The sequence below is a fragment of the Ursus americanus genome, chromosome 3 (genome assembly GCF_024610735.1).
Source record: "Ursus americanus isolate L20-20 chromosome 3, mUrsAme1.1.p, whole genome shotgun sequence".
In the NCBI taxonomy this organism is placed as follows: domain Eukaryota; kingdom Metazoa; phylum Chordata; class Mammalia; order Carnivora; family Ursidae; genus Ursus; species Ursus americanus.
In genome coordinates this window covers 11,786,978-11,814,125 of record NC_142129.1, presented here as the reverse complement: position 1 = coordinate 11,814,125, position 27,148 = coordinate 11,786,978, and the positions used below count along the sequence as shown (strand labels likewise).

The following is a 27,148-nucleotide window of genomic DNA, read 5'->3' as shown; positions in this document are numbered from 1 at the left end:
AGGAACAATAGAGGTAGGAAAAATATAAATTATATACTTTGGTAGTAATCAAACCCCAAATATATCAATTATTATGCCAATGATAATTGCATTAAAGGTCTAAATTAAAAGACTAGTATTTTCAGGGTTGGGGGGCATTTTTAAAGCTCTTTCAGAGAAAAACATGCAGCCAAGGATCCTCTATCCAGCAAGGCTATCATTCAGAATTGATGGAGAAATAAAGACCTTCCAGAATCGCCAGTCATTGACCAATTTCGTAACCATGAAACCAGCCCTACGGGAGATATTAAGGGGGGTTCTATAAAAGTAAAAAGGCCCCAAGAGTGATACAGAACAGAAAGTCACAATCTATAGAAACAAAGACTTTACTGGCAACATGGCATCATTAAAATCATACCTCTCAATAATCAGTCTCAATGTAAATGGCCTAAATGCTCCCATAAATGCCACAGGGTTGCAGATTTGATAAAAAGACATGACCCATCCATTTGCTGTCTACAAGAGACTCATTTTGAACCTAAAGATACATTCAGACTGAAAGTAAAGGGATGGAATACCATCTTTCATGCCAATGGACTTCAAAAGAAAGCTGGGGTAGCAATTCTCATAGCAGACAGATTAAAACAACAGCATAGAGATCATCAAATATCCATATGGAAAAATTCACCTTAGTCCCTCCTCAACATCAAACACAAAAAGCAATCTATAAATATCTAATGAAACAACAACAACAAAAAGCCTTCTAGAAGATAAAATGAGTATTTTCATGAACTTGAAGCAGAGAAAACATTAACCATAAAGGAAAAGATGGATACATATAAACACTAAAATTATAAGCTTCTGTTCATCGAAAGACATCATTGAAAGAATAAAGGTAATATATACAGAAATCCTACAATCAATAAGAAAATACAAGCAAACCAGTTGAAAAATGGGCAAGACCCTGTATAGGTACCTTACAAAAAGGAATATAGGATATCCAGAAAATATGTGGTAATCACAAAAAAATCAAAGTAAAATCACAATAAGTTCCACTTCACATCCATTAAAAGAGCCAATAAGATTAAAATAATTGACAATATCCAATATTGTTGAGGTTGTAGTGAAATGGAAATTCTTACACCCTGATGGTGTGCAAACTGGTATAACAACTTTGGGAAACATTTTGGCATTATCTACTAATAATGAACATGCACATATTAAATCTCTGTTGATTTTCCTTCCCTTAAATGTAAAATGTTGTTACATTAAGAGACAGCAAACTACTTAAAAACTTAGACTCTGGGAGTGCCTGGATGGCTTAGTCAGTTGAACATGTGGCTCTTGATTTTGGCTCAGGTCATGGTCTTGGGGTCATGAGATCAAGCCCCACACTGGGCTCCATGCTCAATGTGGAGTTGCCTTGAGATTCTCCCTCTCCCTCTCCTTTAGCCCCTCCCCCTGCTCCCAAACTCTCTCTCTAAAACAAATTTTTCAAAAAAAATTTTAAAAACCAAACTCTAGTATCAGACTACTTGATTTTGAACCCTAACCCTGCTAGTTACTAACTTTGCAACCTTGAGCAATTTACTTTCTCTCTCTAGGCCTCAAATTCTTCATCCTTAAAATGAGGAAAATATTTAAGTTATATGATCATTTTGGGGCACTTGGGGGGTTCAGTTGGTTATGCAAGTGTCTGACAGCTTGATTTCAGCTCAGGTCATGATCTCAGGGTCCTGAGACCAAGCCCTGGTTCATCCAAAGATGTATGCATGGTAAAGTTAGTGATGTGAAGCCTCAGGGCCCCTTACTTACAACCTCTTCCAAAATTCTGTATCTGTATTTCATATTTGAAAATTGCATTTTACTTCTGAAAGAGGTTCCCACTATTGTAAAACAAAACTTTTGGATTCCACAAAACATGGATCCAAACTTGGCTCTACCAGTTACTGGCTATGTGACTTGGGCTTAGCATATTGATCTGCTATGTGCCTCCACTTCTCCATTTGTAAAATGGAATAAAGCTGGCAATCTCCATAGCATTGTTTTGAAAATCGAGTAAATACATGTAAAATGTTTAGCACAGTCAAGCACATAGTATGCGTTCACTGTGCATTGGTTTCTTTAACTTCTTTTTTCTTTAACTTCTTACCTTCCTCTTTCGTGAGCCCTGTCGGGTCTAGGATCACCTTTTTCTTTGCAAATTTAGCCTGTGCCAGGCTTCTCTTTAATCCTTAATCCCTTCCGCTTGCACCCGTACATTCCCTTCTATGAGCCTCTTGAGTTGTTTACAATCTGATTTTATCAACCTCTATTTGTTTTCTGAAACCTACCACACCTGTTCATTAGTTAAAGGACATGACAATTTTGGTTTCATTTTCTCCCCTAGGAGCCATCTGCTAGATTAGTTTTCTAAACAACAGCATGGAGAAGAAAATGATATTATCCTCAAACTTTGTCATAATAACATTCCAAAAACTTTCCAACATACCATCTATAGAACTGCAGCAGTTGCTTAGATTCTATCTTCCCTCTGAAATTTTTATCTTTTCAGATATATTCAACCCCATGAATACTGATGCCTCTGAGTTAACTGTGGAACAGACTTGGGACACATGGATCTTTGCAGGTGGACTTGCCTAGTTCCTAAAACCAACCTAAAACCACGGTTTGCCTGATACTGCTCATCTCCATCCAGATCTTTAATGCAGTGTGGGTAGCAGTTGAAGAAATTATGTTGCAATGATTTATTGGCTTTTTGGCCCTCAAACCATAGCAGTTTCTAGAATAAATATCTATTTCCAATTTAGCCAATTGTTTAACCAATATCTGCAAACATTTATATCAGGCTAAAATACCAAGAAATTCTATAATCAAAAATACTTGATGGAATGAAAGATTAAAATACTTCCTACTAGCCTGTAAGGCATCCTCACCATATTCCATTATTCTATGGATATCACTTTTCATGATATCTCTGACCCAATACATGACCATCACTTAAAAAATAATGATTTTTTAAATATATATGTAAATATCATCATGCAATGCCTCTCAAAATTATGTTCCATAGGCAATAATCTGTCTTATATCCCAGGAATTTATCACCTACTGAAGCAACACTGAAGCATCTTGAAGCCCAGCAAAAATGATATCAAGAATTCCGTACAACACGCCCATCTGCCTTATCTTCTCTACTCCGCATCTGCCCTTCCCATCTGAAATGCCTGCTACATCATGGGTTTAGAAAACGATTTCACCCTAAAGGTTCACATACATTTGCAACCAATATGGGTTCCAACCCTTTCAACATTTATTGTCCCTTCTCAAATACCAGCTGAATTAGGATTCTCAAATAAAATCAATAGAGTGTGTGTGTGTGTGTGTGTGTGTGTGTGTGTGTGTGTGTGTTCGTGTTATAGCCCATGAAGTTAAGGACTCAACAATCACACACATATTTGTGACACCCAGTTTTATGGTCTTAATTCACCAGCATCCAGAGCAGCCTATCTCTAGTTTTCTCCCCTGTCATGATTGGTGGTGGCCCCTAGGAGAATCCTGATCACCCTGGCAGCCCTGTGAAATTTTTTGAAGAACATCTCCTCTTGAACTTACTATAAAGGGATCAAGCAAAGGTACCCTACAGCTGTGATCTGAAATCTGCTACCACAGCTGGGTTCTCTGTCTCTAGAGACTAGGGGAGCAGACTGTTTTTAAGGCTACATACAGCAGGCATATGATTACGAGGGGAAAGAAAACATTTTTTTTCTTTTTTTTTTTTAAATAATTTTTTATTATGTTATGTTAGTCACCATACAGTACATCCTTAGGAAAGAAAACATTTCTGTAAGCTAGGAAAGAGCTGCTATGTCTTTTGAGGTCCTGGCTATTCTGAGAAACTCTGGTATACTAAGTAAATGAGGAAGGATAATCTAACTCCTCTCCCAGACTCAAACACTGCAGCTGAATGTCGACTTTTTCCATAGAAAAACAAACTTCAGCTCAACAAGGAAAGAGCATGAGTGGGAAGGATAATTGGGTAACTGACCACATGGATCCGCTTGGCAGCTCTCCCACTTCCTTGATCTACATATAAAGAGTATGCTGGGCCCTTGGGACAGTACTTCTCTAGGACGTCACATTCTGTCTCCTCCAACATGCACCTTCTCCAGCTGCTGTTCAGAGCCGGCCCTGGCATCCTGCTCCTGGTTCTCTGTCTGCAGCTGGGGACCAACAAAGCTCAGGAAGACACGTAAGCCAAGCCTTTTTCTTTCTCACAAAAAATCCTTTCAGGAAGGGCTCTTATCCTAGCCTGGAAATCTATATAACCCTTCCTGAAAACTTTTCAACATCCCGGAACTCTAGTCCCAGGAATGCTTATAAACCCCATGTCAAGTCCCACTTCTCTCCTCTTAGGAAGTCCTATCAACTCCCCTCATATTTCTACTGGATGCTTCTAGGTTGTCCATGGAAATACGGCACAGTGTGCATAAAGGCTGTAATTAACGATCAGACTTGCTCTATGGCTCTGATCTACATCCTGTTCATAGTATACACCTTTGTTAGATTTCCGCTCTTTATGTTCTCACACCTTGTCACCTAGAACAGAAGGTTTAGCAGGTCTGTGAGTTCCAATGATAGCTTTGAGCAATTTTGGAAGGATTCACTAAAGGATCAGAGGCATTGATCATTGATTTTGACCCCATGGTCTAAAGTTGAGCTAGCCCAGCAACTTAGACATTCTTCCTATTCTGAAGCCCAAAGACAAAATCAAGTACACACTCACCCACCACCCACAGTAGGACCCAGGAGCACAGGTTCAGAAGCCAAATCATTGAGGGTACATATTTGAAGGAAGCAGGAAAATTGGGCAAAATGAAGTAGGAAATGGAGCCAAGGTCTGGGAGAAGCAGGGACACTCACCGAATCTAGGTTTTCTTCACAGGAGTATGGTTTTGAATGATGGGTTTTTGGATTGTGTTTCTGATGGGCATGACCTCTGTGGCACGACCAGATATCCTGTCCTGGAGTAAACCATTCAGAGTTTTGACAAGTTGGTATAGTGGAGGCCAGTATCCTAAGAAACCTTGAGTAGAGACAGGTTCAGATAGAGTTGTCACCCCATGTAGCCCTGAGATGGGGCCACAAGTTGTTGATATAAGCTGTACTAATTAGGGTGACCAGCCATCCCCATTCGCCCAGGAATTTCTCAGTGTTAGCACTGAAAGGCCCTCATCCCAGGAAGCTCCTCACTTCTGGGCAAGCTAATCTGATCACTCAGTCTAGCTAAGCTGATCATTTTATCAATCCTAATTTCATTTACAAATCAGAGGAATTTTGGAGACACTTAAGTCTTCATACCCCTTTCCTGTGCACTCAGCAGTAGAGCAACTCTCACAAGAATGGAATAGCCCCAAAATCTGAGATGTTTTACTCTAGGAAAATGGGACCATGAAGCACTGTAGCCAAAAACCTGAATTTCCTTCTGTCCCACCCAACACCAAAGGAGCTCACCCAGGAGTATCTGGGAGAGATAAAGTAACTCTCCTGGTCCTAAACCCAGTTTTGTACTTTTATTCTTTTTTCTTTACATTTATTTTTTGTCAGTGGAAAGAACGATGACGCTCAGTTTTAAAGAAAGCATCAAAGTTCCTTTATTAAACAAAACGAAGTCTGTAGAAAACCACCAAATCAAACAAGGATCAAAGAATCCTAGGGGTTCTGACACTCAGCAAATGATTCAGACCCCATCATCCTGTTCCCCTTGCACCTTCCCTGTTCCTTCTGCTCTGCACATTGTGCCCCTCTCTCTTGTGGACAGATCTCTGATCTCTGCCCTGCTTCTCTCTTCCCCAAACCAGCCGAGAAGTGATAAAATTGAACTTGACGATGTCCAAAACAGACAATGCAGATGAAGAAGTCACTGCGGAGCTTAAAGTTAAAACGGAGTTGAGAGAATGTATGGTGGTAAGTAGAGGCCTGGGGAAATGAACTCAAGAAAAATCTGACTCCTTAGTTATGAGTACAATCAGATTAACCTCTCACTTTAATGTTGCATATTATACTTAATAAAATGCTGAATAGCTGTCCTCGTGTTCCCAATTCTCATATGTGTTATGCTACTTGAGCCTCAGAACAATCATCAGACCCTGGGGCAGATTACTATTCTCATTTTACAGATGAAGGAACTTGATCCAGAGAGGTGTAGGAAGGATGAGAAGGAAAGATGGGATGAGTAGTGAGAAAAGCACAGCTAAGAGGGAGAGGAGAGGAAAAGTCTAAGAGCTGGGGGAGAAGAGGTAAGAGCTCCTCAAAAGTCCCGGGCATGATTGTTTGAGATGAGGGGTAGGATAAGGGGTTCTCACAAGGAAAACTGCAACCCCATCCAGTAGACTGAGGCAGGTGGGCGGAAGAGCTATGGTTCAGAGAGCACCTGGTGTATGATTCCCTTGTCTGCAGTAAGCTCTGAGCAGAGGCTATGTTCATTGCCCTTCCCTCTGCCCTTTTGCTCTACCATCAGAAGTTCACATTTGTTCCAGCTTCCTCTCCCCAACAAGGAGCCCACCCTCTCCTCCCCACTTTCTCCAATTCAGCAGTTGTGGGAGGGAGTCCAATCCCTTTACTAGGTCAGAGGTTCCCAAATGGAAATGTGTGTTAGACTCACCTATGCATTATCACTCTTGTTTGGCTGCTCTGGGCCATGAGGAAAAGGGGTTTGTGTGGGTTTAACCCACAGAGGCTCTTCCTCAGGGAAGAGTGTGTCTTCTCCTCCCTGCTAGCAGCCTTCTCATGTGTTGTTACACACACACAATTTGCCCCTTGTTAGCTACCACTGTTCTAGGGCCAAGACCCAGGCATCTCCCCACTGACTCCTTCCAGAAGGGCACTCTCTCACAAGCATTTTTCTATGGCAGGAGTTTCCTAACTCAAATTAGATTTATGTATGATGATTAAATAAAAACAAAATTGGGAGCATGAAGACTGTTATTCATTAGAATAAGTTCTAGAAATGTCCCCATACCTGTAAGAGAAAGATTTCTGATCACTGAGCAAAGAACAACACACCTGCTTTGTCAAATTTGTCTGTTTACAGTTCAAGAATATGAACCTTGTATGTTAATTGGGGGTGGGAGGGAGGCCACATCATAATTTTTCAATTTTGTGTTTTGTTTATCATAACCACAGATGACAAAAGGAATGAAAATTTGTGCATAAACATCTTGTGATAATGGTAGTTTCTGGTAATGACAGATAATGAAAGTCCATTTCCACCCCTGAGAAAGTGACAGGTGTAAAAAAGTGTATTTAATCAACAAAATCACATGTGAAATACTTTTGTGCTACTATAATTATAAGGACTATGTTGTAAGGACAATGTTAATAACAATAAAATAAGGCAATCTTTTTTAAAACCTACCCAAGTACAAGGAATCTCATAAAATAAATGATATTGCAAATTAGAAAGAATTTATGGGAAATTTTCTTAGTTTTGGTCAACCAACTTTTATTTGTAGCTTCTAATATTTAAAAAATATGTATGGCTATAAAAACATCTTCATATTTTTAAAATTTTAGGAAAATATATTTTTTTATATGTGTGAAGATTCTAGTACTTAATCCCCATTTTCTAACAATTATAATGTTTTTGCAAATAAATTTTTGATTAAGTGAGGTATTAGGATCACAAATTTAAAATTAAAATTGATTAGGTGCACCTGGGTGGTTCAGTCAGGTCTTCAGCTTCAGGTCATGATCTTGGGGTCCAGGGATAGAGTCCCAGGTCGGGCTCCCTGCTCAGCGGGAAGTCTGCTTCTCTCTCTCCCTCTGCCCCTCCCCCTGCTCACGCACTCTCTCTCTCTCTTTCTCTCTCTCTCACACAAATAAATAAATAAAATCTTTTTAAAAAATTGTATTTGAATACAAAGACTGTATAATCTTTTAAAGTTGAAGAGAAGTTGTGGCAAACCACAGTGCTTAAACATTTGCAGTATGAACCATTTTGCTGGTCTCATGAAGTCTAGGGAATGCTTATCAGAAAATTGCTTTTCAAAGTGACTAAAATGCATTGGATTACACAGGAAAACTACCATATTGAAAAATAGTGATAGGATTCTTTTGGCCAGTGTGGAGCCTACTTAAAAATTAAAAAAAAAAAAAAACTTTTGAGACAGCACTATTTACATTTCTATATCAACATATTAGCTAAAAAGGCAGTATGTTTAAAATATAGGTGTTAAATTTTATTTTATAAAAATTATCTATGTGATAACTCATGTTGCTCAGCTTGAATAAGTAGCTTCAACTGTGCACTGGTTTTTGACAAGTGGATTCCAATGGATTTGGATTTCTGTTTTGAATATTCAAGTGTTGAAAATTCTGATTCATTAGGATAAACTGTTGTAAATGCCATAAGAAGATAAACCAGGCAAGGGTAGGTTTCTTGAACAAAACACCAGGATCTTCAAAGTATTCTGAGTAAAATTCCAATGGTGAGAATGCTTGAATTTCCCGTTTGGAGCTAACAGGCTATTCGGTGCATGGTTGCCAGTGACCTGGGCGAGCTTCAGGAGATAGGCAGATGTCCCCGGCCATAACCATGCAAACTCATGATAATGTCCCTGTATTCAAGGTAGCAATGAGCGCAGGCAATGTTTTGAGACATATAAACCTGTAAAGTAATACGAACATATCTATGCTTCTCTTCATGATAAAATCATACACACTGCTAATGCCACTGAGGATCATGACATAACAGAAGGAATACTCAATTTCAGTGAGACATTAATAAAATAAAGAGGCAATTTCTTTCCATCTGAGTTCACAGGCCCTCTAGGTCTATGAACTACAGGATAATACCCCGGTGCTGAATACTAACCAGACAAAAGCTTCCTGATGCTGCTGAAACTTACATATCTCAAGTTGTAAAGCCCTCTCAAATTAAAAAAGGAAATTTACCTTCAAGATTTCATTTGTTTATCTTACAGCCAAGTTTGGTAAGTAACTGTTTTCCTCTCACAACCAAGGAAGGAGAGACTGAGAGATGTCACTGCAATCATCAAAGGTCACAGAGTTTGAGAAGAGCACGGTTCTGGCAAAAGACCTGGTTTTGGCCTCCACACCCAAGAGCCAAGCTGTGGTCACAGACCAGTTCCAGAAAGCCCTAGCCAAGGAACCACAGCAAACCTGCTCTCCAGAGGAAGGTTGCCCCAGAATGAGTTATCCTTGCCCTGTCAATTCACTAACTCTTCCTTTCAGCGCCCAGACCCATGGTGGCGCTAAAGCGGGAATTTGAGGACACGTTGACAGAAAACCTTCTGACCCAGACTTTGGTTCCCAAAATGATACTACAAAAGTGGACTCCACAGTGCCTCTGGTCTACATCCATCCCTGCTCTTTCCACATGAAGGATGTTGTCCTCCTTCTTCTTTGCTCTCTCTTGCCTTTCTCACCCTTTCCCACTCCCCAGACTAACACAGGGTTCTCTCTGCCCACCTCCTCCTCCACAGATTAAAACTTACCTCCAAGGCAGCCGTCCAGTGGATGGTCCGTTTACCTACCAGTACACCGCCTGCCTCTGTAAGGATCATCCAAGAACTTTCTACTGGGACTTTAAGGTTGATCGTAAGTATAGGGGTCATCCAAAGTAAGAGCTATCCACTAGGGCAGGGGAAACCATAAAGAGAAATGTGACTCTGGATGTGGAGTAGAATGTCGGGGCAGAAGGGTGGAGAGAAAGGAGGGAAGAAGAGGGTAGAGTGGATGGGGACTATGCCCACGTCTGAAAGTTGAGGGGTTGTGTGAGAAAAGCTTAAGGGAGATACATTTGTAAATGATTTGGGGAAACTGGGCCCTAGTAGGAAGGTGCCTGAAACTAGTAGAAAAGCCAGGAAATGGGGTTAGGGTGTTATCAGAAAAGATTTTTGTCCTTGTCTCTTTCAGGCCGTATGGCAATAGCAGCAGTGGTCCACATTACTGAAAAAGAAGGTATCTGCCCTGATTTGTCAGTGGTACCCAGTGGACAAAAAGATTTTTATACCATTGGGCACATATAGAAAGTCTGATCTTGGTGGAAGACTTTGTCTAACGACCGCCCCCAGGGTGGTTCCTTTAAGAAAACTTGGCTGGAGTATCTGCTGCGGTCTGTAAAATAAACTTCTCACAAACTTCTCTGTGTTCTGTTGTGTCTTCCCTTCCAAATCTATCCCAGAGGAGCCTCAGAGCACCCAGAATTTCTAGAACTTTGTTCTCTCAAAGAACTGTTACTGAGGAGTTTTGGGTTCTCATTGCCCATTGGTATAAAGAATGAGAGTTGAAGAAATAGAGAAGACTCACAGAATCTGAAATTCTCTGGGCTCCTAAATATGATGCCCCTTCCCTGTACGCATGCCCTGTGTTTCCTTACTGTAGGGAAAAACTCAGAAATCTAGGTAATACTGGGTGTTAGTGGAAAATGAAGGGCTATGGGAGCCATTAAGCACTGCTGGTGGCCTTTTGGAGAAGCATCTGACATTACGTAATCAAATAGATTCTGCACATACCATATGAGCCAGCACCTCCACAACTAGAAGTGATGGTAAGAGACCCTGGGTTCCTAGGCCAATATATTCCAGCTATCAAAGACAAAGCACCAGTAGATAACCATTGTTCTAAAATATAGGCCACATCTTGAAGGACATCACCATAACCCTAAACAGTGTGATCTCCAAGCTATCTCCTTAGCTGCTCATTTATGAGGTTTTTCTAGCATACTGTAGGTGACCAGTAGTTTCCTGATGATGCCATTAATGGAAAACTGGTAGATTCCTTGATCATGTGCCCATTGTGACAACTCTTTCATTAAAATAAATAAATAAATAAATAAATAAATAAATAAATAAATAAAAGATTCCCTTGATCTAAAGAGATATTAGATGAGATTCCATGTCTAGAAATCAGATACTCTATAAGCTGTCAGATGGCAGTGCTGGCCAAGACACTACAGGCAGGGAGGACACATCCATACCTAGAATACATATCAACCTCAGTAGAGACAAACTATTGCCCCCTCAAGAGTCAAAGGGCTCAATGTAACCAATGTATTTTCCAAATGGTCTCCCTGCTGTTGAGGTCTCAGCATTTGTCTCTGAACTAAAAGGTTGGCAGCCACACATCTAAATCACCTATGGTGAAAGGCACATGCACAATGTCGATGATCACTGCCTCACTGGCCATCACCCAAGCATTGGAGTAGCTGAGAACAGAAGCTGCCTTATAACCATGGAACCAGTCATGCTATCTAATTAATTAATTGTTCAATGTTTCCTCTGTGTCAGATACTTTCTTATGAGCATTAACATGAGACACAAAGAACCACATACTTAGTAGTTCATATTCCTTGGTTCATCCAGATAGCCAACTCATTTGTGAACCACACCTGGGTGTTTTATCTCTAAAACCCAGTTATAAGAACTCCCCCATCCATGAGGCTGCAGGACAATCTGGAGGAGGAGTGTTAGTGCAATGGAAGCCGTTGACATGAGATATGAACCACATTTTCTCTGTAACTTAAGCCCTCTGGAGCAAGTTGGATCCAATTGCAACTGTGTTATTTCTATCATATGATGAATTGCTGCTGTACCCACCCAAATTTATAATTTGTGGGTCAGCCAATACCTAAGTTCTCATGGGAAACTCTGGCCCCATAGTCACTTGGTGTTTAATGGTCAAGTATTAGGTTTCTATAGTGCCCATGTGCTCCTTTTCAAAAAAAATAGTTCTTCGCTGCAAATGATAGGGCCATATTTCAGAACCCTATTGGTCTACTCTGCAACTCTCCTCCTATGTCTTACCAGAGACTACACCCAGTGTCTTTAATCTACCGTAGGAAAGATTAAAACACATAGCATATAGGATATGCCAAGTGATATGGCCAAAAAAAAAGGGACTTATTTTAGTTTACTGAGACTGCCATAACAAATACCATAGTCTGGGTGGTTCAAACAACAGAAATTTATTTTCTCACAGCTCTGGAGGCAAGAAGGCTAAGATCAGGGTGCCAGCATGGGTCCTTGTGAGGGCCCTCTGGCTTTCAGACAGGCACCTTCTCACTGTGTTCTCACATGGTGAAGAGACAGATCTAGTGTATTTCTCTTCTTATAAAGGCACCAGTTCTACCTTACCAGGACTCCACCTTTATGACCTCATTTAACCTGAATAACTCCTTAAAGGCCCTACCTCCAAAACAGTCATGTACAGAAGGGTGAGTGGGGTTAGGGCATCAACATGTGAATTTTGGAAGGGACACAATCCAATCATAGTAAGTAAACTTTTTCTCATGCCAAAGTTTGAACCTGCTACAGAAACCCTTTTTTGCTCTGATACCACTCAAAACTGGTGTCTTTTTGAGTCACCCAATAATGTGACTGAATGTATCATTTGCAAGTATAGAAAATACTGCTTCCAAAATCCAAGGTTTTCCAAGTACTGTCCTTTTTTAGTGGTAGGTTATTCAAGGTGCAATAACTTTCTGGAAAAGAAATTCTAGAGATGCCCGTGTGGCTCAGTCAGTAAAGCATCCAACTCTTGATTTCAGCTCAGGTCATGATCTCAGGATTGTGAGATCAAGCCCTGCATTGGGCCAGCGTGGGATTCTCTCTCTCCCTCTCTAAAAAAAAAAAAAAAAAAAAAATTCTAGCATGCCCCAGACCACTGAACCCCTAAAAACTTTACCAATGGTGAATATGTGCATTGTGCAGGTGTCTTACTTGAATATCTACAGTGCTTGCCACTTCCTGCTCAGCAGATCCAATTAATACAATATCATCAAAATATGGACCAGTATTCTGTTCAATGTCAGGATGATTAAGGTACCCATATTGTAACAGGCATTAGGAAAGTTAATATAGTACCAGGGTAAAACTGTGAATATGTATGGCTGCCCATCCAGGCAAACATAAACTGCTCTTGATCTTTTTATCTGATGAGAAAAAAAAGGAGCATTAATCATATCAGTAGCCACATAGTAAGTGCCAGAGACTGTGCTTATCTATTCTTATAAACATACCACATCTGACATGGCAGCTGTCAAGGGACTTTTTGTGTGTCTGTTCATTTGTTTGTTTACAGTAGCCAACCATGGCCCATTTTCATCCATTTGACTTTGCCTGAGCCAGACTGCTGAAGTAATAGGGATATAATTCTCATCACCGCCCACCACCTTTTAATACTTTAAGGGTGGCACTTATCTCTACTATCCCACTAAAATGAATTGTGACTTACTTTCTTAGCTTAGGGATGCAATTTCACCAGATCCCACTTAGCTATTCCAATCATAATAGTGCTTACTCCACAGGTCGGGGAACCAATGTAAAGGTTCTGCATCTGTTTATTATATTCATCCGTTTATGCATTTAGGGACCAGAAACATAACCACAGCATAAGAAAAAATGTACTCACTGTGAGATGGACTTGGACCAGGACCCCACTTATCTCTTGGCTTTCATAAGCCTCATTATACCATGAAGGCATGATAGCATTTGGTGTCAGCCTCAGCTTAGAACCAGTATCCAACATCCTCAAAAGAATGGTAGTTCCTCATTTTCCAGATATAATTATTCTGGCGAATGACCAGAAGTCTCTTTGGAGAAAGACTGAGGTAATATACCCTACAAACACATGCTGTGATTTTGCAGGTTACTTCCTCAAGGGGACCCAGTCTCTCTTTGAATCAATAGGCTCTAAGAGCTAACTCTGGTCTGGAAACTAGAAGGATTATGATTTGCCATTATGTTTGCCAATATCACCCTTCTGCTTATTCAGTCTTGAACTTTTTGTATATATAAGTTAAACAATCCTCTGCTGTCTTTCCACACATCCTTCTCCTATAAATACCATTGTCTATTAGCCATCACCAAATAAACCTGTTGGCAAAAGTTTCCATTATAATTTTGGCCTTGCTGCCAGTTACTTTAATTATGACACCCCTGTCTCCAACAGTGAAGTGCCAGTTCCAGGCCTCTGCTAGTTCAGAATCCTATAAACGCAGAATGAAGGGGGGGGTAAACAGAAGGGGAAATGAACCATGACAGACTGTGGACTCTGGGAAACAAACTGAGGGCTTCAGAGGGGAGGAGGGTGGGGGAGTGGGATAGGCCAGGGTTGGGTATTAAGGAGGGCACATATTGCATGGTGCACTGGGTGTTATACGCAAATAATGACTCATAGAACATTACATCAAAAACTAAGGATGTACTGTATGGTGACTAACATAACAAAATAAAAAATTATTATTAAAAAAAAAAGAATCCTATAAACGCCACTGATACAAGGGAATGTAGATCTATAGCAGCATTTTCTACTCCACTCCAACCTAGAGAGGACAGTCACCAATGAACTTAACAATTCCAGTGCCCTACCCTCCCACTAGCATTCCTTACTGTTTTACCAACGGGTATGTCTTTTAGGATTTCTCAAATGGTAAAGTCATCTAATGATTCTCTGGCCTTGTATAATACATCCACTCTGGCATGCTCTCCTCCCTGAGTCTTCTGAATCCTTCCTAAGTACTCTGACCAAACAGTTTGAGCATATCCACATTATTTTCTTTAAGTAGCCACATTTCCAAACTTTAAGGGGCCACCCCAGCAGAATATCAGACTTGTTCCAGGTATTCTTTGCTAGGAACTTAAATCCTGAGTCATGGGAGAGTGGCTCTCTGTAAGCACCTTCCAAAATCCAAAATCCCAATGATTCCTACCCCTGACATTCATGCTTTTGTGTGATTCCCTTCCCTTGAGAGCAGGCAGGAGCAATGACTTCCTTCTAACCAGTGGAACATAGCAAAGGTGATGAGATGTCACTTATCTACTCAGGCCATGGCAAGCAACAAAAGCTTAATGGGAGACAAAACAGCAAGAGCGACCTGCAGTTTTGTGCTACTGCAGCTCTGGAAAATACCTGGTCTTACCCAACTCAAGCCCCAGGCGGCCCAGACTGGCCCACTAACAATAGAGGAACTAAACAGGCAAAGAAAGCCATTGCAGACAATTGGACTGAAGGCAAAAGTGGCTCAGCCACGACAGTAGGGTGCATACAACACACAGGAGACAACCTGAAGTGCCAGGTTCTGGTGAAGAGGGGACATTGCACCACAGGGCACTACAGGACCTCTTCTTCATAAAACCACTACTTTCAAAAGCAGGAGAGATAGCTGACTTTACTAACACATAGAAACACACAGAGAGTGTGTTAGACAAAATAAGGAGACAAAGGAGTATGTCCCAAATGAAAGAATAAGACAAAATCACAGCAAGAGAGCTCAACAAAATGGAGATAAGTAATATGCCTGATAGAGAATTTAAAGTAATGGTCATAGGGGTGCCTGGGTGGTGCAGTCAGTTAAGCATCTGACTCTTGGTTTCTGCTCAGGTCATGATCTTGGGCTCATGAGACTGAGCCCCATGTTGGGCTCCACACTGAGCTCAGAGTCTGCTTAAGACTCTCTCTCCCTCTCCCTTTGCCCTCCCCCAAATAAATAAATAAATCTTTAAAAAAAATAAAGTAATGGTCATGAACATACAAACTGGACTCAAGAATGGGTGGAGGACCTCAGTAAGACCCTCAACAAAGAGATAGAAAACATAAAAAAGAACCAATCAGAAACAAAGAACACAATAACTGAAATTAAAAATACATCAGATGGAATAAATAGGCTAAAGGAAGCAGAAGAACAAATCAGTGACTGGAGGATAGAGTAATGGAAAGCAATCAAGCTGAACAGCAGAAAAAGAATAATAAATAATGAAAATAGATTAAGGGAACTCAACAACACTATCAAGTGTAACAAGTTTCACATTATAGAGATCCTTGAAGGAAAAGAGAGAGAAAAGGGAGTAGGAAATTTATTTGAAGAAACAATAGCTGAAAACTTCATGAATCTGGGGAAGGGAACAGAAATCCAGATCCAGGAGGCACAAAGAGCCCCCAGCTAAAACAACCGAATGAGGTCCACACCAAGACACAGAGTAATTAAAATGACAGAAAGTAGTGATTAAACAGAGAAGTTTAAAAGCAGCAAGAGAAAACAGTTATATATAAGGGAAACCCCATATGGCTATCAGCTGATTTTTCAGTAGACACTTTGCAGGCCAGAAGGGAGTGGCATGATATATTCAAAGTGCTAAAAGGAAAAAATGCAGCCAAAAGTACTCTATCCATCAAGGCTATCATTCAGAATAAAACGAGAGATGAAGGGTTTCCCAGGCAAGCAAAAGTTAAATGAATTCATGACCACTAAACCAGCCCTACAAGAAATGTTAAAGGGGACTGTTTAAGTGGAAAGGAAAGACCATAAGCAGGAGTAAGAAAAATAGAAAGAAAAAAGCAGTAGAATTAAGTATATCTATAAAAATCAGTCAAGGGAATCACAAAATAAAAGGATGTAAAGCATGACACTGTATACCTAAAATGTGAGGGGGGGTAGTGAGGAGTGAAATTTTAGTGCTTTTAGAATGGGTTCAAATTTAAGTGACCATCAACTTCGTATAGACGCTAGGTGCCTAATATGTTATGCATAAACCTAAAGGTAATCACAAATCAAATACTGGTAATAGATATGCAAAAAATAAAGACAAAGGAATCCAAGTATATCACTAAAGAAAGCTAGCAAACCATGAGAAGACAGCAAGAGAAGAAAAGAACAGAGAACTACAAAAAAACCATAAAACAAGTAACAAAGTGGCAATGAGTACATACCTATCAATAATTTCTTTAAATGTAAATGGACTAAACACCCCAATCAAAACACATAGGGAGATGCAATGGATAAAAAAAGCAAGACTCTTCTAAATGCTGCTTACAAGAGACTCATTTCAGGCCTAAAGACACATGCACGTTGGAAATGAAGGGATGGAAAAGCATTTATCATGCAAATGAAGGTGAAAAGAAAGCTGGGGTAGCAACAATTATATTAGACAAAAATAAACTTTCAAAGAAAGACTGGGACAAGAGGCAAAGAAGGACACTACATAATCATAAACAGAACAATCGAACAAGAAGATATAATAATTATAAATATTTATGCACCCAACATGGGAATACCCAAATACATAAAGCAGCTAATAAATAAAGAAAGTGATCAATAATACAATAATAGGAGGAGACTTTAACACCCCAATTACATCAACGGATAGATCATCCAAAAAGAAAATCAACAAGGAAACAGTGGCTGTGAATGACACTTTGGACCAGATGGATTTAACAGATTTATTCAGAACATTCTATCCTAAAGCAGCAGAATACACATTCTTTTTGAGTGTACATAGAACATTCACCAGAATAGATCACAGGTTAAGCCACAAAATAAGTCTTAACAAATTAAAAAATCATACCATGCATCTTTTCTGACCATAACACTATGAGACTAGAGATCAACCACAAGAAAAAATCTGGAAAGAACACAAATACATGGAGATCATACAACATGCTACTAAACAATGAATGGGTCAACCAAGAAATCAAAGAGGAAATTTAAAAAAATACATGGAAACAAATGAAAATGAAAACAAACGGTCCAAAATCTTTTGCATACAGCAAAAGCTGTTCTAAGAGGAAAGTTTTTAGCAATAGAGGCCTACCTCAAGAAACAAGAAAAATCTCAAACAAACAACTTAACCTCACATTGAAAGGAGGTAGGGAAAGAAGAACAAACAAAACCCCAAACCAGTAGAAGGAAGGATAAAATAAAGATGAGAGCAGAAATAAATGAAATAGAAACATAAAAGAACAGTAGAACAGGTCAATGAAATCAGGAGCTGGTTCTTTGAAAAGATCAACAAAATTGATAAACCTTTAGTCATATGCATCAAATAAAAAAAGAAAGAGAGAGAGAGGACTTAAATAAACAAAATCAGAAATGAAAGAGGAGAAATAACAAACACCACCACAGGAATACAAAGCATTATAACAACATTATGTAATATTATATTCCAAGAAATTGGACAACTTAGAAGAAATGGATAAATTCCTGGAAACATAACCTCCCAAAACCGAATCAGGAAGAAATAGAAAATTTTAACAGACCAATTACCAGCAACAAAATTGAATCAGTAATCAAAGAACCCCCTACAAACAAAAGAGAGAGAACCACAGGCCAATATCTCTGACGAACATAGATGCAAAAATCATCAACAAAATATTAGCAAGCTGAATCCAACAACAATACATTTTTAAAAAAATCATTCACCATGATCAAGCGGGATTTATTCCCAGGGTAATTCAATATTTGCAAATCAACCAACGTGATACATCACATCAACAAGTGAAAGGATAAAAACTATATGATCATTTCAATAGATGCAGAAAAAACATTTGACAAAATAAAACATCTATTCATGATAAAAACCCTCAACAAAGTATGTTTAGAGGGGACATACCTCAATATAATAAAAACATGTTTCAACATAATATGAAAAACCCACAGCTAACATCACATTCAATGGTGAAAAACTGAGAGATTTTTATTCCTCACTTTTATTCAACATAGTACTGGAAGTCCTAGACACAGTAGTCAGACAAGAAAAAGAAATAAAAGTCATCCAAACTGGGAAGAAAGAAATAAAACTTTCACTGTGTACAGATGACATGATACCATATATAGAAAACCCTAAAAACTCCACCAAAAAGCTACTAAAACTGATAAATTAATTCAAAAAGGTCAGAGGATACAAAATCAATATACAGAAATCTACTGTATTTCTATACACTAATAATGAAGTAGCAGAAAGAGAAATTAAGAAAACAATCCCATTTACAATTGCACCAAAAATAGTAAAGTACCTAGGAATAAACTTAACCAAGGAGCTAAAAGACCTGTACTCTGAAAACTATAAAACACTGATGAAAGAAATTGAAGATGACACAAACAAATAGAAAGATATTTCATGCTCATGGATTGGGAGAACTAATATTGTTAAAATGTCCACACTACGCAAAGCAATCAACAGATTTAATGCAATCTCTATCAAAATACCAATGGCATTTTCACAGAAATAGAACAAATAATCCTAAAATTTGTATGGAATCACAATAGTCCTTGAATAGCCAAAGCTATCTTGAAAAAGAAAAACAAAACTAGAAATATCACAACTCCGGATTTCAAGATATACTACAAAGCTGTAGTCAATACAGTATGGTACAACTCTCAAAGAAAACAAGAGAAAGTTTTTATGGCCTTGGGTCTGGCAGAGTTTTCAATATAACAGCAAAAGCACAATCCATTAAAGAAAAATTGATAAATTGAAACTTACAAAAATATCAAACTCATTCTGTGAAAGATATTGTTAAGAGAATGAAAAGCCATGGAGTAAGAGAAAATATTTGCAAAGCATTTAGGTGATGAAGGACTTATAACTACAGTATATAAAGAATTTTTAAAATTCAACAATAAGCAAGCAACTAGATTTTTAAAAATAGGCAAAAGTCTGTAAACACTTTACCAAAGAAGATACACTTATGTCTAATTAGTATATAAACAGATGGTCAACGTCACTAGTCATTACGTAAATGCAAATCAAAATCACAATGAAATACTTCACATCTAAAAGGACTAAAAAAAACCCTAAACAAACAAACAAAGCCCTGTACACATAACACCGACAATGTTAGGTGCTAGTTAAGATACAGAGCAACTAGAACTCTCACACATTGCTGGTAAAAATGAAAAACAGGAGGTGCCTGGGTGGCTCAGTTGGTTCAGCATCAGACTCTTGATTTTGGCTCAGGTCATGATCTCAGGGTCGTGGGATTGAGCCCCATGTCAGGCTCTGCACTTAGCAGGGAGTCTGCTTGAGATTCTCTCTCTCCCTCTGCCCCTCCTCCTGCTCGCACACTCTCTGTGTCTCTCAAATAAATAAATCTTAAAAAAGAAAAAAGAAAAGAAAAAGAAAAACAGTACTACTACTCTGGAAAATAGTTCAGCATTTTCTTTAAAAGTTAAGTGCTTACTGTACAATCCAGAAATCCTATTTCTAGAGATTTGCCCAAGTGAAATGAAAATGTTGCATGTAAATGTTTATAGAAGTTTATTCATCATTGTCAAAAACTGGAAATCACTCAGATGTCTTTATAAGAGAATGGATAAACTGGTATATCCATATAATGTAATACTACTCAACAATAAAAGTGGCTGAACTATAAAATCATTTAAATAGTTAAATTTTTAATATATTTGGCAAAATAGAAGAAGACAGACCCAAAAGACTACATACTGTATGAATTCATTTATATGTCATCTAGAAAAAGCAAAAGTATGGGACAAAAAACAAATCAGTGGTTGCTAGGGACTTTGGGGTTGGGCTAGGGAGACACAGATAATTCTAGGGTTGGGGTAGGATGACTGGAGCACCATCCCATAATGCCTGAAAGTAAGGAAATAAAAATAAAAATGGAGTTGTATCAAAGACATAGAGCCTACGTGAAAGAGTTCCCAATTACCAAAGCTTGAACAATTTGAGCAACATTATAAATAAATATTAGATTGCAACAGAATATAAAATCCATGAATATATACTAATGCAAATTAATGTTTGATTAAATAAATAAATGATGTGAAAGAAAGAAAACTCTTCCTTACAGAAGAATTCTAACTAATACCAGTAAAAGGAATGAAGAAAATAAAAAATTAGAACAGCACAGTAATGTAATAATTGTTGCAGTCAACATCTGCTAATGAATGCTGACATTAGTGGAGAAAGGTTTAAGGAAAAACAAGATATTTGCATAGCTTCAAAGTATCTCCTCCAGAATATTACTGTGGAGGTTGTAAAATACGTCCACAAATTCTTTGAGATTCCTCCTTCCAGGAAGCAAAGTTTAATTCTTCTCCCCTTGAGTATGGGCTAGATTCAGTGATTCACTTCAAATGAAGAGATTATGAAAGGAAAAAAAAAAAAAAGAGTAACTTCTTGGTGGACAAAACTGGCAGACAGATGTCATCTTAACCAAGGATGCTCAAGTTTCCCATCACCACTAATAAGACATTGGCATCATGTATCCCCTGCAATGAGAAGGGTACCTCACCTTTGCAGTATTTCCCCAAATCCATAATTCCAATCTAATCATGAGAAAACACGAGACAAACCCAAACCAAGGACTACTCCACAAAATACCTGGCTAGTACTCTTCAAAATGGTCATGGTCATGCAAGAAAAGGAAAGACCAAGAATCTATTACAGATTGAAAGAGACTAAAGATACACAATGATAAATGCAACATGGTATTCTAGACTGGATCTCGGAACAGGAAAAGGACACTAGTGGAAAACTGGAAAAATCCAAATAAAGCCCATAGTTTAGCTACTAGTATTGTAACAATGTTAACTTCTTAGTTTTGGTCATTGTGCCATGGTTATGTCAGATGCAAGCATTAGGGACAGCTGGGTGAAGTGTGCATGGGAATTCTCTGTACTATCTTCACAATACATTTCTGTGTCAAAAACTATTTCAAAATAATAAGTTAAAAATATACCAGGGGCGCCTGGGTAGCGCAGTTGTTAAGCGTCTGCCTTCAGCTCCGAAAGTGATCCCGGCATTCCGGGATCGAGTCCCACATCGGGCTCCTCAGCTGGGAGCCTGCTTCTTCCTCTCCCTCTCCCCTGCTGTGTTCCCTCTCTCGCTGGCTGTCTCTCTGTCACATAAATAAATAAAATCTTTAAAATATATATATACACCAAATAAACTGAAATTTTAAAGCCATTTTCTCTGTCTTCAATGGTTTAAAGTCTTCATGAGTTTTCCTTGGTTAGATATACACTTGGATATATTTAGCAAACTGGGTATGTCATTCGGGTTCTACTAATCCCACTGGTTCTACTTTGAAAAATCATCTCTTCGCCTAGAAAGTTCTCCTCATCCCACTTCAGACTGCCCCTGGAAGTTCCTATCAACAGCATTCTTCTTTCCATCACAGGAAGCAACCACGCCATAAGCTGTGACAAACAGAGCCTCTTATGAAGTGCCTCTGATGATGGCTGTGGCCCCTGCTCCCGCCCACTGCCTCTGCACAGCTCCCCAACACTGGGAAGTCTAGCTGCTGGCTGAGGTCTTGTCCCTTCCTCTATCCTATTCCCCTATTCCATCTCCCACCAGTGTTCTCTCACAGAAACACAGAGAACTGCTGTGCTCTCACTCAACCTTGCTGTTCACACTCCCACACTTGATTTGGGCATCAGACCTGCAAAGTTCAACATTTATGGGTGGTGGAAGGTCCCTCTCTGTATGCCAGTCATTACAAGGAACTTACCTGAGCTGAGGGCCATTGATACGATCATTCATTAACCAGCAAGAATCTATACTGCCTCCCAGGGCATCAGGCACTGCAGGCTAGAGCTGGGAGTGGGACACAGTGGTGAGCAAACAGATGAGCAAAGGGTCATCCAACTCTGAAGAGAGCCTGTTCCATTCCCCCTCATAGTTGGAGGCCTGGGTCAGCAGGGCTAGGGAAGAGCCAGTGACAAGAAAAGCATCTTAAAACCGTATCAGAGGTCCTGAGCTACTAGTACAAGGGGGTAGAAATAAGCAGAGTTGCTTATTACACTGTGCTCAAGGGAAATATTTGGAGTTCAAAAATAGGGACCCAAAGATGAGATGGTAAAATTCGTAACAACTTGTCTGAAAGAGTTCATCAGGCCAGAAAACCTTCATAAGCTTTTTGACTTTTTTAAAAGAAGCCTTAAGTAAGAAGAAAACCAAATTTAAGATTTTCAGAAACATCTCACTCACCACCCTTGTCTTTATTAGAATCATCACTCATTATGTACATTCACAGAAGTCCATTTACTCTGAATTGGGAAGTCAATTTTATCATTTGTCCTATGCTTACATTTTAAAATCAGAAGCAACCACCCCAAGATAAAAGTGACTCTTTCCTTCATCTCTTTGGTTTTAATATTCCAAAATAGATTGGGTGACTTGGGTGCTGTTTTTACCCTAATGTTGGTTAGCCTACCTTGTAAAGGAATGGGAAACTTTTCCTTTGTTAATGAAACAAAATTCAACCAAGTACATTTAAACTAACTGGCTTTATTAAACGATTGATGAACTGGGCCACACCTCACCTGGCAATTACAGAGGCACTCAGAAGAGTTGTACAAAACGGAAGGTTCATATAGGAAGGAGGATGCGCCAGGAAGTTATTAGGGAAAGAAAAGAAAAGATTGCTCTGGGCAAGGTCACTTTGTTTTAGGGGAAAGGGGGGAGGATGTGATCATGCAGATTACTTCATTTTCCTTTAGGGGACTGAGAAAGCAAGTAACAAATTACTTCTTTAGTGCTGACTGATGAGGGAGCAGAAGGCTGGCTGAAGACAAAGCATAAGCCTACACCCCGCAACTCCCCCACCCTCCCACTCCGGGTGGGCTATGTGAGGTTCCTCCAGGAAGTTCCCAACTATCTTCCTGTGAATGCCTTGCTAGAGGGAAAAACAACCTTAACTTGACAATGGAAAGGCCTCCAGTATCCTGTGAGTCTCTTTAACATATGAAAATCCTTTTGAAACCTCCCTTTTTCCTTAGTCCCCCAACCCCATAGTATATAATCAGCCACCCTTCACAACCTGGGGCAGCAGCTTTCTGCCCACGGGTCCTGTCCTCCTGCTTTAATAAACCATCATTTGCACCAAAGACACCTCAAGAATTCTTTCTTGGTTGTCGGCTCCAGATTCCACCCCACTGAACCTCACCTATATTCCACAACCTCATCACTGACCAGAAAATTCCTGACTGACCAGTTAAGGCAACATTTCTGGGGTAGATTGAAAGTTACCAGGTAACTTGGGTTAGAATCCCAACTCTGTCTCTCTCTAGGTGTGTGACTTTGGCCTCAGTTTCCTCATCTGCAAAATGTAGATAATAAAAGCACAGTTTAAAAAAAAAAAAAGAATGTTCTTCATTGGGTTGCTGTAAGGCTTAAATGTGATAATATAAAGTGTTTGAAAAGTGCCTAGCACATAATCAGAACTATATGTCTCTATCTCTATATGTCTTTGAATTTATTATTATTACTTTTTTTTCAGTCAGTTCCCTGAGGTCACAAGTGAAACTAAGTTAAATGGTGACTTGGTGGGGTACCTGGATGGCTCAGTCATTAATTATCTGACTGTGGCTCAGGTCATGATCCCAGGGACCTGGGATTGAGCCCCACATCCGGCTCCCTGCTCAGCTGGGAGTCTGTGTCTCCCTCTCCCTCTGCACCTCCACCCAGCTCTCACTCCCTATCCCTCACTCACTCAAATAAATACATAAAATCTTTTTTAAAAAGAATGGTGACTTTGTGGGGTGCCTGGGTGGCACAGTCGTTAAGCATCTGCCTTTGGCTCAGGGCGTGATCCCAGCATTTTGGGATCGAGCCCCATATCAGGCTCCTCCGCTAGGAGCCTGCTTCTTCCTCTCCCACTCCCCCTGCTTGTGTTCCCTCTCTCGTTGGCTGTCTCTGTCAAATAAATAAATAACATCTTTAAAAAAAAAAAAAAAAGAATGGTGACTTTGTGGGCAAACGTTCAACTTAACTGGTGCAAATCAAGGCCATGGCTCTCTCAATGCCATGTTAGTGGTTTATAAACAAATGTCTATTCAAGTCCTCCCCTGGGCCCCATAACTGAACCAATACCAACAAATCCAACGGACACGAAGAGGATTAGAAAGCAAATCCTTCCATCATTTGCATCTCCAGATTTAGAGCTAAGAATTCTGAGATAAACAAATGGAGTGAATTTGGAAATGATGCATCAAAGACTTCCTCCTGTGACATGAAGAGTGGAGCTGTCAAGGATCTGCCTAACAAATGCTAGAGACATTTTCCTGCAGACACCAAAGAGGCGTAACAACTCAAGATGACTGAAACCTGCAATCCCCCAGAAAATGAATTGTCACCATTTTACATGCTCTTGATTTTAACAATTATAGGAACTGAATGCATCGTTGGTATCATTGCAAATGGGTTCATTATGGCAATAAATGCAGCTGAATGGATTAAAAATAAGGCAGTTTCCACAAGTGGCAGAATCCTGTTTTTCTTGAGTTTATCCAGAATAGCTCTCCAAAGCTTCATGATGCTAGAGATTACCTTCAGCTCAACATGCCCACGTTTTTATAATGAAGAACTTATATATGACATGTTCAAAGTAAGTTTCATGTTCTTAAATCATTGTAGCCTCTGGTTTGCTGCCTGGCTCAGTTTCTTCTACTTTGTGAAGATTGCTGATTTCTCCCACCCCCTTTTCCTCAAGCTGAAGTGGAGAATTTCCAGATGGATGCCCCAGCTTCTGTGGCTTTCAGTGTTTATTTCCTTGGGCTACAGTGGGCTCTTCTCTAAAGACATCTACACTGTGTATTGTAACAATTCTTCTATCCCCTCCTCCAACTCCACTAAGAAAAAATACTTCACTGAGACCAATATGGTCAACCTGGCTCTTCTCTATAACCTGGGGATCTTCATTCCTCTGACCATGTTCATCTTTGCAGCCACCCTACTGATCATCTCTCTCAAGAGACACACCCTACACATGGAAAGCAATGCCACTGGCTCAAGGGACCCCAGCATGGAGGCTCACATGGGGGCCATCAAAGCTACCAGCTACTTTCTCATTCTCTACATTTTCAATGCAGTTGCTCTATTTCTCTATATGTCCAACATCTTTGACGTCAACAGCTTCTGGAATATTTTGTGCAGATTCATCATGGCTGCCTACCCTGCTGGACACTCCATTCTGCTGATTCAGGGCAACCCTGGGTTGAGAAGAGCTTGGAAGCGGCTTCAGCCTCAAGTTCATCTTTACCTAAAAGAACAGACTCCATGACTGACACCCACAGAGTACAACAGCACCCAGCCCAACCAGCTCTGCCTTTCCCTTACCTAGACCCCTCTCCTCCCACCTCCTTTCTTTCCCAAACCTGATCCTTTTACCTGATGTGTTTTTTTATACAGAAGGCTGATTTTCATTTTTCTCTTTTGCTTCATGGGCACAATCATAGCAATGTTTGACATTATTTACCTGAGCGTTCTATTTCTACCTCCCCTTGCTCCATCTAAAGCAGTGATTCTACACGTTAAATCTCTGGGAGAAATTTTTGAAAATATCAACATCCAAGCCTGACCCCTAAATTAAGTCAGAATTTTTGGTTGGAACTGAGACAATTCTTTTAAGTTCTCAAGATGATTGTTTTCTAAAACCTAAAACAAAATTTTTTAAGATGCTCAGACTGACGTATAACAAGAGGAAAATTAAAACTACTTTGAGATGTAAGTTTTCACCTATCAGATTAGCAAAGGTCAAAAAGTTTGGTAACACATTGTGTGTGATTATGAGGACCAGGCAATCTCATAAATTGATGAAAATATTAATTGCTGCTTTCTCAAGTACAGTTTAGTAATACTTATGAAGGTACATACTTTTATTTGGCAATTTAGCTTGGGGAAATTTGTCTTATAGATATATTTCAGTACATAAAAATTGATAGGTACCCATTATTTATTGCAATATTCTGCATCTAAGATGGCCATATTTGTTATTAAATGGAGCCACATTGAGGGTAGCAACTAATGTTGAATCACCAATCTTCAATCTATATTAAATTCACCAAATAAAACTTACTTTCTCTTCCTATCTGTAAATAACTGGGTTAAATTCATCCTGAAATGGAGACACTGTTTCTTTTTCTCTTCAAGAAGATACAGAGACTCTTCTTAAAGGGTCTTGTTTTCTGAACTTCTATGTCTATGGGCTTCTAAGACAAGATAAATAAGGTAAAAGAACAAAATGTGAGGAAGACCTTGAAATTTTGAAATGTTCAATCTAGGAGATAGATGCTACCACTTGAATCTATTCAGGGCAGGTCTGGACTTTGGGCTGCTTCGTTACTCATGACCCATAGTGGAAAGGGCTACCCTGAGAGAATTACCCTCCCCCATTTCATAACCAGTCTATAGGACAATCTGTAGTCCTCTGAGTCCTCACTGGGCCAAAGACTTAACTGTGTTGGCCAGTGCTCCTCACATGTGCCATCCTTAAAAGTTACCAGCAGCTGAATATGACTTGCTATTGAAACCACGAAAGTCTTCCAGGAAGGAACATGACTGTTTCAGGTGTGAGTGTTAGACATTCATGACTGTTTGTCATTTAATCTTTATCAAGGATTTTG

General features: G+C 39.5%; 2 protein-coding genes across 2 annotated transcripts; both read left to right on the top strand.

The window, feature by feature from the left end:
• Positions 1-4,088: 4,088 nt before the first annotated feature.
• PIP (prolactin induced protein) lies at positions 4,089-10,145 on the top strand. Its single transcript, XM_045793627.2, has 4 exons — positions 4,089-4,231; positions 5,841-5,946; positions 9,486-9,600; positions 9,919-10,145. The coding sequence occupies exons 1-4, from the start codon at positions 4,137-4,139 to the stop codon at positions 10,029-10,031; spliced, it is 429 nt and encodes a 142-aa protein (XP_045649583.1). The 5' UTR covers positions 4,089-4,136; the 3' UTR covers positions 10,032-10,145.
• A 14,665-nt stretch (positions 10,146-24,810) lies between these two features.
• TAS2R39 (taste 2 receptor member 39) lies at positions 24,811-25,806 on the top strand. The gene has a single exon (XM_045793684.2). It carries the CDS (start codon positions 24,841-24,843, stop codon positions 25,804-25,806), a length of 966 nt encoding a protein of 321 aa, XP_045649640.2. The 5' UTR covers positions 24,811-24,840.
• Positions 25,807-27,148: the final 1,342 nt, after the last annotated feature.